The 12,177-nt window shown below is 43.4% G+C and overlaps 1 protein-coding gene across 7 annotated transcripts in view; it reads left to right on the top strand.

Annotated features, from left to right (window-relative positions):
• CCDC18 (coiled-coil domain containing 18) overlaps positions 1-6,330 on the top strand; it is a 259,561-nt gene extending 253,231 nt beyond the window's left edge. For all 7 annotated transcript variants that reach the window (XM_029618296.1, XM_029618291.1, XM_029618292.1 and 4 more), the window contains one exon: positions 6,101-6,330. In XM_029618296.1, the coding sequence (XP_029474156.1) occupies positions 6,101-6,103 (3 nt within the window). In that variant the 3' untranslated portion in view covers positions 6,104-6,330. The remainder of the gene's footprint in view (positions 1-6,100) is intronic.
• Positions 6,331-12,177: the final 5,847 nt, after the last annotated feature.

The raw sequence follows: 12,177 nt of genomic DNA, 5'->3' as shown, positions 1-12,177 counted from the left end.
CCGAAGGGAATCGCCACTAAGGTATAGAGAGGGTGGAACGAGGGCGAGAACAAGCACGAATGCAACACCAGCCTCGAGTTCAGAAAGCTCAAGCTCCTTCCCAACCTGCTCCTACAACGGGATTTTGACTCTTGACTTCAGAGCAAAGGGCATCCTCCATTGCCCAATCTACCTGTGGGCGGCCGCTTATGCCACTTCTCCACCAAGTGGCTAACCATCACCACCGACCGCTGGGTGCAAGCAGTCGTCGCTCAAGGCTACCATCTAAATTTCCTCTCCATTCCATCAGATACTCCACCTCGGCTGGGGTGGACCTCTTCCGACCACTATCTTCAACTACAGCAAGAGATATCCTCTCTGCTGCAAGTGAATGCTAAAGAACCCGTTCCTCTTGCCCAAAGAGGACACGGATTCTACTCCCGATACTTTTTAATCCCAAAAAAGACGGGAGGAATTTGCCCAATATTAGACCTAAGGGCCTTAAACAAACATCTTCAAAAAGAGAAATTCGGAATGGTAACCTTGGGCTCTTTGCTTCCACTTCTCCAGCAGGGGGATTGGCTTTGCTCTCTCGACCTAAAAGATGCTTACATGCACATTGCAATTACCCCGTCTCACAGAAAATACCTCTGCTTCCTTGTAGGGAACCAACATTTCCAATACAAGGTCCTCCCATTCCGCTTAGTGTCAGCCCCTCGGGTTTTCACGAAGTGCCTAGCAGTAGTAGCTGCATACTTAAGCGACTGGGCATTCATGCCTATCCTTACCTGGATGACTGGTTGCTGAGAGCTCAGTAATCGGAAGGAGTTCTTCACTCCCTCCACCTTACAGTGCAACTACTACTCTCATTGGGATTTCTAATCAATTATCAGAAATCTCACCTGACTCCATCTCAGTTCCTCTCCTTTATCGGAGCAGATCTCAACACGATCCAAGCAAAAGCTTTTCTTCCCAGGGACCGAGTTCACACACTGGCGTCATTGATGCAGAACATAAGATCTCGTCAAACCACAACAGCTCGTCGTCTACTAGTCTTGCTGGGGCATATGGAATCCTCAGTCCATGTAACCCCAATGGCTCATCTAGCCATGCGAGTAACTCAATGGACATTAAAGTCCCAGTGGTCACAGGCACATCATCCAGTGTCCAACATTGTCCACATCACCAGGTGACTTCGTCTCTCACTGGCATGGTGGATCCTGGAATCCCATCTACTTCAAGGTCTGCCTTTCAAGCTCCAAAACCTCAAATAATCTTGACGACCGATGCTTCCAATCTAGGTTGGGGGAGCACATGTCAACAACCTGCAGACTCAGGGAACCTGGTCAGCAGAGGAGTCGCAATATCAAATACATTTTCTGGAGCTCCGAGCAATCAAATAGGCTCTCTCTGCATTTCGGGACTGTTTGTCGAACAAAACAATCCTGATGCAGACGGACAACCAGGTAGCAATGTGGTACATCAACAAACAAGGAGGAACCAGATCCTACCCCCTTTGCAAGGAAGCGGTACAGATTTGGGCTTTTGTTCTATCCCAGGCTATGCTTCTCAGAGCGACCTACCTGACAGGTGTGGACAATGTTGTAGCGGACAATCTCAGTCGGGATTTTCAGCCCGAGTGGTCCCTCAACCCTGTAGTGGCGGACAGTTTATTCCAGAAGTGGGGGCGTCCAACCATCGACCTATTAGCGTCTCCGCAGAATCGCAAGGTGGACAACTTCTGCTCTCTACATCGCAGTCACAATGTTCCACCTCGGGATGCGTTCGCCCTGTCCTGGAGGGAAGGTCTCCTTTATGCCTATCCACCACTTCCTCTCATCAGCAAAACTCTTGTGAAGCTACGCATGGACAAGGGTCTAATGATTCTCATAGCCCCCTACTGGCCATGTCAAGCTTGGTTTCCAATCCTTCGGGATCTCTCCCTGTGTCCACAGATTCCTCTAGGCTCGGACCCGTCCCTGATATCTCAGAGGAATGTCCAATTGCGCCACCCCAAACTTCAGGCCCTGTCACTGACAGCTTGGATGTTGAAAGGTTGATCCTTCAGCCTTTCAATCTTTCAGAATCTGTATCTCAGGTCCTTGTAGCTTCACGAAAGCCTTCTACGAGAAAGTCTTATCATTCAAAATGGAAAAGATTCTCATTTTGGTGCATTTTAAAAGGGTTAGATCCTTTTACCTGCCCCACGAATCAGTTTTTAGACTACCTCTGGCATCTCTCGGATTCTGGTTTACAAACCTCCTCTATCAGAGTGCATGTCAGTGCGGTGGCCGCCTTCCATAAAGGTACAGGGGATATCTCAACCCAGCCCCTGGTGATGCGCTTTATGAAGGGGTTGCTTCACCTTAAGCCTCCTTTCCATCCACCGGCCCCGTCTTGGGACCTTAATGTGGTTTTGACGCAGCTCATGAAACCTCCGTTTGAGCCTCTGCATTCCTGCGAGTTGCGGCATATCACTTGGAAGGTCCTTTTCCTTCTGGCGTTAATGTCTACTCGCAGGATCAGTGAACTGCAGGCGCTGGTTACATACCCTCCTTACACGAAATTTCTTCATGATCGGGTGGTCCTTTGCACTCATCCTAAATTTCTACCGAAAGTGGTATCTGAGTTTCATTTAAATCAATCCATAGTGCTGCTTACTTTCTATCCAAAGCCCCACTCACTTCCTGCTGAGCGGGCTCTCCATTCCTTGGACTGTAAACGTGCACTTGCCTTTTATTTGGAACACACTGCAGGCCATAGGAAATCCACCCAGCTCTTTTTTTCCTTTGATAAACTTAAGCTGGGAACCCCAGTTGGAAAGCAGACCCTGTCCTCCTGGTTGGCGGATTGCATTTCCTTCTGCTATCAGCAAGCAGGCCTTCCGCTTCAGGACCAAGTTAAAGAGCACTCCATTAGGGCTATGGCAACGTCTGTTGCACACCTTCATTCTGTACCTCTCATTGATATCTGTAAAGCTGCACCCAGGGACCGAGCTCTTCATACCTTTGCAGCTCACTATTGCATAGACAAGGCTGGTACACAAGATTCTATCTTTGGACAGTCTGTTCTACGCAATCTATTCTCAGCGTAATATCCAACTTCCTTCTACACCCGCTGGGATATTCAGGCTGCCCATCCACCAAAGAAGCACCCCTGTTGTTGTGCCTGTTACACATCTTTGGGTGTTTTCGGTACATGCGCGGGGCATCCTCAGCTTGTCATTCACCCATATGTGAGGACCACATTTCTGCTTGTCCTGTGAGAAAGCAGAGTTGCTTACCTGTAACAGGTGTTCTCACAGGACAGCAGGATGTTAGTCCTCACGAAATCCACCCGCCACCCCACGGAGTTGGGTACGCTTGCGATTTATGTTATTTTTCGCACGCTCTTTTCTTTTTTTGCTATACAAAAGACTAAAGGGAGACCCCTGCTGGATGCAGGGTTATTGCCATGCTGGCATGCCCAGAAGGTGCCAGTCAAAGTTCTAGAAACTTTGTCAAAAGTATTCTGTGATTGGCTCCATCAGATGATGTCACCCACATGTGAGGACTAACATCCTGCTGTCCTGCGAGAACACCTGTTACAGGTAAGCAACTCTGCTTTTTCCCAAATAGTCATCATTTGGCTCCAATTTAAATACCACTATACCAGTAACTAAAAGAATCCATTTGAGTGGCTAATTTTATGGTCTAGTGGCCAGGCTAATAGCAAACACAATAACAGGTACAAACAGGTCCTGTTTGTTCCCTTGGTGCTGGTGCAATAAGTGTAGAAATCTGGAATATTAGGACCAAGCAGCATGTCATCAAGAAATATGGGAAGTATAATTTAAAGCTGGAAAAAGATTATTGCTATGTGTAACGACTGTGCGGTGCTAAAATTTGTTACTGCTAATATTGTAATTTTGTTTAAAGCTTGCATATTAAGTACAGCTATTTCCAACAGTGTAAAAGCATGTATGGACTTAGTTTTAGCTATTTCAAAGAGATCTTGCCAATTAAATAAAAAAACCCCAATGGGATTAGCTTTATTAGCTATGTAAGTACATGATATACAGTAACTTTTTCATCGGAGTATTCTGAAGTAGTTTTAATAACTACAAATGGAATTTGGCCTGCACAGAAATTATTTTTGGAAATAGTTACAGATCACAGATTGCTTTTAGAAGGGATATTTGAAGACAGATTTTTGGAACAAGACTGGGACAAATAATTTGTATTTTTATTTAAGCATTTCATTGGTTAAATCTTTGAAAAATATGCTGTTTTGCAAGATGCTTTCCCAGTAAAGAAAAAGAGAGAGAGGAGAGAGAGATGGATATTCCATAAGATGAGGAAACAGAGAATTAGATCATTTTTGTATAAACTCGGGGAAGGACTGACACTATACAACATCTTATACATTTGTTCACAAAGTGTATTCGTAACCAGTGCACCTTAGTAAAATTCATAGAAAATGATTCTTGATTGAGTTGGAGGGATTGTGATCAAAGGCAGCCTTATTTTCACACAATCTGACGACGACTACCAATACAGGGATTCTAGCAGAAAGTTTTAGACTTTAAGAGTAACAGGTTTTTAAATCCCTAGGAATCCAGGTAGATCGTGCTGGGAGAAAAGACACCAAAGAGGGACTGTGGGAAATAATGGATTAGACTTGTTACTAGCAATAAGGTTTTCTAAGGAATTGGAAAACAATTCATAAGGATATTCTGTATTATATATAATTGTCCTGTTTAACTGTAGTGCAGTGTGACATTTGCATTTAATTTATTTAAAAAAACCTTATATTTCACATTTTCCAATCAAGTTTTTTCACTGCTGATTGTAGTTTAACATACATAGTCAGGTTACAAACATTTACAAATCTTAATACACTAAATAAAATCACTTAAAAATGTACATTAGCTTTGAATCTTTTACCCAACATCTGGCAGACCAATTGATGACCTGGCTGGATGCCCATCTTTCCTGGCTTTCATTGTTGCCAGGTATCAGCTAAATTTATAGTCCAAAATCACTTCAAAACTAGCCCAAAACTAAACAATTATTAAAAATGGAAAGCAATCACTTTTTTAAATCAGTGGGGCAGATTTTAAAAGCCCACGCACGTAGGGGGGATTACGTGCGCCAGGCCTAAAGCCTCGGGACGCGTGTATGTCCTGGGGCTTGAAAAAAGGGGCAGAGGCCTCCGGCACAGCAGCAAAGCCGGGGGATCGCGCGCAAGTTACGCCTGCCAGAGGTAGGCGTAACTGAAAAAATAAAGGTGGAGGGGGACTTAGGTAGGGCTGGGGGGCAGGTTAGATAGGGGAAGGTGGGGGGGCTGAAGGAAAGTTCCCTCCGATTTTGGAGCGGCCTCGGAGGGAACGGGGAAAGCCATTGGGGCTCCCCTAGGGCTCGGCGTGCGCAAGATGCACTAGTGTGCACCCCCTTGTGCGCGCCGACCTTGGATTTTATAACATGCGTGCGGCTGCACGCGCATGTTATAAAATTGGGCATACATTTGTGCGCGCCGGGTAGCGCACACAAATGTACCCCGCACGCAGAGGTTTTAAAATCTGCCCCAATATATGTGGTTCTTTTTTGTGTGTGATTGTTGCATATTGTATGAAATGTAACCCTGATCATACTGTACACTCACTTGATAATTCTGTACCTCGCTCTGAGTACCATGGCAGGACAGCGAATAATAAAGCCTTGTAATAATTCCATCCACTCATTATATTTCTTTATCTATCACAGCAACATATAAAGAGAAAAATTAGAAATAGATGCAGTCCAGAAAGCTTAGGAAAATTAGAGAGAGCTGATTTCTGAAAGATCAGTTTCAATTTGTTTCAGTGGAATGCATGTATAGTTTCCTTCAGGGAAGGAAGGATATTGGGCTGTTACAAAGAAAATAATGTCATTTTTCCTGTTGTAAATTACAGGTTGGATTATATATAACAGATTGTGAAACTATTTGTTTACTTTCAATAAAACAACAAAACAAAACAAAAAGGGTTTTAAAAAAAATAGCTCTTGCACAGGATTATCTGGCTTTGTAGATTTTGATATGATAATTGATGAAAAAAGTTGCATTTATAAATACTTGAATGTGTTTTCTATGTGTATTTCAGTGAAACCCTTGCAAGGCTGTGGAATACAAGTGCTTACCAAGCAACCAGTTTGAATGGAGATTGTTGGCAACAAGACAAGGACATAATTATAAATTTTGTACATTGGATGTATAAATATTTAAAGTCAAATTAATATTATGATTGTTACTGTGACATCTGCACAATAGTGAATTTTGCTGCTTTTTATATATAATAAAAGTTTAATCTCCACATTATTATGACATGCTACATCACATGTTTTCTGCTATTTGATTCTTGTATCTTGGGGGTTTTTTTCTAAAATATATTTGGTATTTTTGTCACACTCATTTTCTTGTTGATTTTTGTTTTACTCACTTGTCCACATTTCATTATGATTTACATAGACTTGCACCAAAAATCCATATTTTTCCCTATTGGTTTTTCAAGCTAACTAGAATCAGAACTCCCAAACATTTTGAAATCTACAATCATCATTTTCATGAAACCAATCTTTAATAGAACCTGGTGATAGTTTAAATGTTAGCAGCCACCTTTCCTCCTTTATGCTGTCTCCAGTTAATGCCTTCCATGCAATCCTGTTGATGTGAGGCCAATAAATCAATCCAGTTTCTCACATGCTTTCTCAACAATTAGAGACAAAATAGTAAGCGAACACTTTGCCTTCTGAATGATGCCAAGAAAGTTTGGCATTCATCAGACTTACCACCTTATACATATCCAGTTTGGTCCATGTGTACTACTTTAGGACCAGCCTTGTTTGTCGGAGCATCATCAACTTAGAAAAGGTTTTAACATCATAGTGAAGTAGTAATGTTGTACTGTAGAAAGCACGTAGGTGAGGGCTTCCCCTTATTAAGAATAAGCAAGAGAGACACCTCATTGATTGAGAGAAGTCCTTATATAATGACAGCAGCTAAGGTCTGTGAGGCCTATCTAGTCTGCCCAATTTACTTCTTAGTGCAAAGCTACAAACTACAGTCTCTGGCTTTCCCCTCACTAGCCCACAGCTATTAGAAATGAAAGAGGGGGAGCCAGTGGTGTTAAGATACCTGTATACTGGGATTGCAGTCTGGCAGCCTAGAATAACAGTTAACCTTAAAATAGAACTCCATAAATTAAGAGTGTTAAATGACTACTATTATGCCAGCACGCTTTGCCTACCTTCTTTGTTCTCATAGGGGGCGATTTTAAGACCCACATGCGCGCATCCATGTGCATGCGGTTTCCGCGACGCCACACACATGTTATAAAATACGATGTCCCTGCGTACATGCACACCGGACTGGAATGTCTGTGCATGAATGTATGGGCAGGTGGCCTCCATGCGCGGAGTGGGGAGAGTTTTAAAATTACATGCAGCGATGCGATCGGGCTTCTTCCCAGTTCCCTACTCGCCTACCTAACCTTCCTCCCTTTTCCCTCTCCACCCTGACCCCTAAATCTAGCCTAGCTAGCCCCAATTTTTTTATTTTGATACTTACTGCTCCTTGGGAGCAGAAGTAAACTCTGCATGCCGGCCCACTGCCAGTGGGCGCTTCCCCGGGACAGCGGCTAATGGTGCTGTCCTGGCCCACCCCCTGCCCCACCCAGATCATGCCCCCGGCCTGCCCCTTTTGCAGGGCCCGGCACTTCTACGCGTAATTGGGGGTTATCCGCATGGCCAGGTCTGTTCTAAAATGCATGCACCATGCGCAAGCCCCAGCCACACACGTAACCCCCGGTTTTTACACACGCATCCCTTTCAAATCAGGCCTATCATAACTGCTGTTCATCAATTTGTAATTTGACTAGGCTAAGCATAGGTTTCAGAAGGACCTTGATCTGATTGGTAAAACATGGAGCTTCTGAAACATAGGAAATTCAACGTTTTTGTCATATCCAGTCTTGTGCTGATTTTGCTATGGTCCTCTAAGAGTAACTGAGTGTCAAAAGTCTTAACGGTGGATTTTAAAATCCTGACATCCACATTAATTAGGGGATACGCGAATATGTCTGGCTTGCGTCAGCCGAGTAGATTTTATAAGCCACCCACAAACGTGTGTAAATGCTGCTGACGCGCACATCTCCAAAGTTTCCCAAAAGAGGCAGGGTGTGGGCAGCACATGGGCATTTCGAGACTTGAACCAGAAATCTGCACATAAATACTTACAAGATCCAGTGCACGTCGAGGTCCATGCAGTGTAACCATTTTGGAGAAGTTTAAAGGGTCCGGGGTAACTAGAGTGTGTACAGGCTATCAAACCAGGGTGAGCTGGAAGTCCTATCTGTTAACTGAACTGGGAACCAACTAGTAAAACTGGCAAATGCGTTGTACCTTTTAAAATCCCATTTGTGCAGTAGAAGCAGGATTTGCACGCCCAGGTGTGCACCCACTTAAGACTTAGCACATGCGTACGCACAGCCAGGCTATTATAGCATGTGCGCATATATGTTCGAATGTTATAAAATAGCTGTGTCCCTGGGCCCGGGCTGACAAATGCGCACCCGTGCACTAGTTTAAAAGTTAACTTACTGTTTTGGAATCTAACAAAAAAAGAACAATTTTCCCAACTTGTTAGCACCTTCAATGATTTTATGCCTGCCTTGCTAATCGAGAAGTCCATTTAAGGCTGCCTACGTAGTGAACTAAGCAAGGGACTCCATAGCAGGGGGATATTTTTTCAGTAGTCTAGCCTTGAGAGTTCATAAGCCAATTGTTTTGTGATTCACTATTAGTTTGTTTTTTTTTTGCTATTAAAACATTGCCTGCATTAATAGGCTTTAATTGCATCCCATATACTTGATTATACAGTTCATTTCAGAAATTAGTCTATAAATATCTGAATTTGTTTGACATTTTGAAAATGGGGTCTAAGCAGAGAGAGAGAGAAATATGCCAGGAAGTACTATGACTCCCCCCCCCCCCCCCCCCCCTCATATTCAGAGTTGTAGAAATAGGAATATGGTCTGAAATTATAATAACCCTCATTTTACAGTCTATTACACCAGGCCTGTACAAATTTCTTTCATCTAGGAGCCAGTGCAAAAACTTAGAAGTTAATAGCTGAGAGCTCTTTTCAACCTCCCAATCAGACCGATACAGAACGGTGTGCTTGGCCGAGCTCACCATTTAGCCCCCCCTTTGGCCACGTGTTTTTGACATGCTATTATTACCCCTTATACTGTAAGGGGTAATAATGCGTGGAAAACGCATGGCCAAACACCCCCACCCCCCCCCCCCCCCCCGGAAACTAATAGCACTCATCACATCCAAATGCATGTTGATGAGCCTATTAGTTAGACACCCACAATACAGAAAGTACAATATGCTGCCAAGCCGCACATTTTACTCTCAGAAATTAACGCCTGACAAAGGCAGGTGTTAATTTCAGACAGCACCGGACAAGTGTACAGAAAAGCAGAAAAAAACTGCTTTTCTGTACACCCTCCGACTTAATATCATAGCGATATTAAGTCGGAGGCCCCAAAAGTAAAAAAAAAAAAAATAATCTGCCCGCGGGTTGGAAAACGGACGCTCAGTTTTGCGGGTGTTTGTTTTCCGAATCCGTGGCTGTCAGCAGGTTCGACAACCAACGCCGGTAAAATTAAGCATCTGTTGTCAGACCTGCTGACAGCTGCCGCTTCTGCCAATAAGGAGGCGCTAGGGACACGCTAGTGTCCCTAGCGCCTCCTTATTAGCGCTGGCACTAATTTAAATAAAGAATCACGCGCCCAGGAGAGGTGCCTGGGTGGGCATCGGGAGAGCGGGTGCTTGCCTCAGAGCGCCAGCTCTCCCGCTGTTTTTTTTTTAATCGGCCTGAATGAGCATATAGATAGGCATGGCTTAATGGGAAAGAGCCAACATGGTTTTAGCAAAGGAAAATCATACCTTACTAATATACTAGAATTCTTTGAAGTTGTAAATTAAATGTGTGGATAAAAGTGAGCATTTGATCAAGTCCCATATGAGACTCCTCAGGAAATTACAAATAACTTGGGAAAACAGGCATTGTATTCTGTAGGAAGAGCTGGTGTGGATAACCTTACAGTAGATTATCAGATTTAACCAATAACCTTATGGTACGAATTCATTAGATTTAGGGAGCAGATAAACTAATTATCAATTCATATAAGTATCTTTATTAGCAGCATATGTGAAATGAGTAATACGGTACAATTAGTTCTTTTGTAACTTTGGTTATGTTTCAGGTTTAGTTTTGTTACAGTTTTGCAGCGCAAGCACTGTCATGTAACACAATCAGAATTTATAAGTGATATCTAAGCTCAACTATGCACTTAGAAATTACACAATTGCCAAACAGATTTAGTCCAGCTGAAAGGTAATTTAAGCCAGTGTTCTCACCCTCTGTAGTACTGCCCAAGTCCAAGGTCATTCCTGTAGCAGAACACTGTCTCGACCCCAAGGGATTATTAGTCCAACGGAATCCCTTTAGTGGAAAACAGAGAAAAGCCAGTGTCTCACGTCTCTGTGAGCTATGACAGCAGAAAAGGGGTAAAATTCACTAACTGATCAAAAGTCTTTCAAAGGAATATTTGGCAAACAGTTGCATTCACATTAATGATCAACTGTGCTGAGTAAGAACTCAGTCACAGTTGTAGTAACCTGCAGAGTCTGTTCTGGCAGCATGACTCTCAAACTGAGATTTTGGGTAGTCTATGAAGGAAAGCCATGGGGAAAAGCCCTTAGCAAAGGCTCTTGGATAATGTCCAACATCCAAATCAAAATGTCCATCTGTGTAACTCAGTCCTTTTCTCAGAGTCAAACCTCATTGACTATTTAGTTCCATAAGGACTGGATATTGCCTACAGACACAGGATTGGTGGGATGCAAATGATGTCAGCGAGGTCCCGATGCATAGAAATATTCTCATATGCTCACTAGAGTCCATCAGCAAAAGAGGTGTTAGAACAATATCCATTTCATAGCTGGTCTCAGGCTGGATACAAAGTTTTACTAAGAACATGTTCTCAGTTCTGGTCCAAGGTTCTCCTCTGATTTTTGAAGGTGATGACAACTCTCTAATATAAAAAAAACCAGTCCTTTCTCCGCTGTGTAAAAAACAGTCTCATATAAAGTTGCCAAAAATATCACAAGGCTGCAAACTCCATATCTGCATTGCTTTAGGCCTGCACCTTTTACTCAGTCTGTGTGCATAGCAAAAGGCCTCGGGTTCATGATGCACATTCTATTTAGGGTCACTGGCATTTACCCTACAACTCTTGTGGATTTGAAACTGGTTAAGAGATAGGAAATAGTAAATCTAAATAGTCTGAGAACAGTATTTAATATATTCATAAGAAGTAAGAACTTGCCATATTGGGTCAGACTGAGGGTCCATCAAGCCCAGTATCCTATTCCAACAGTGACCAATCCAGGTCACAAGTACGTGGCAATACCCCAAATAGTAAATAGATCCCCATGCTGTTATCATATACAGCCTGATTTTAAAACCTGCGTGAGCATAAAATCCAGGGGTTACGTGCATTTCAGAATGGTCCCAGCCAAGCATATAACCCCCGGTATGTGCAGAAGTACCAGGCCTTTCAAAAGGGGCGGGCCAGGGGCAAGCCAGGACAGCAGCCATTAGGCCCTGTCCCGGGGAAGTACGCGCCAGCCAGCTGCCAGCACGTGGAAGATACTTCTGCACCGGAGGAGCTGTAAGTATTGAAAAAAAAAAATTGGGGGTAGATAGGTAGGGGTTAGGAGTCGGGGTGGAGAGGGGAAAGATGAGGGTTAGGTAGGGAAGTTCCCTCCCAGTGCGTGTCTTAATTGGAGTGGACTGGGAGGGAACTGGGAAAAAGGCCAATCACGTTGCCACATGTAATTTATAAAATTCCCCCCTGCGCATGCGGAAGAGCCCACCCACCTTACACGTGCATGGATATCACATTTTATAACATGAACACACCAACACACGCATGTTATAAAATAGCCACGGCCATGTGCGTGCGGGTCTTAAAATCGACCCTAAATGATCTAGAAAAAGGAACATGAGTGAGATGATCAAATCTGCAAATGACACAAAATTATTCAAAGTAGTTAAAATATGAGCTGATGCTGAGGAATCACAGGACATTGTGAGACTGGAGAACTG

The sequence above is a fragment of the Rhinatrema bivittatum genome, chromosome 10 (assembly GCF_901001135.1).
Source record: "Rhinatrema bivittatum chromosome 10, aRhiBiv1.1, whole genome shotgun sequence".
In the NCBI taxonomy this organism is placed as follows: Eukaryota; Metazoa; Chordata; class Amphibia; order Gymnophiona; family Rhinatrematidae; genus Rhinatrema; species Rhinatrema bivittatum.
The sequence above is the reverse complement of the archived record's forward strand: the minus strand, read 5'-3'. Positions and strand labels throughout refer to the sequence as shown.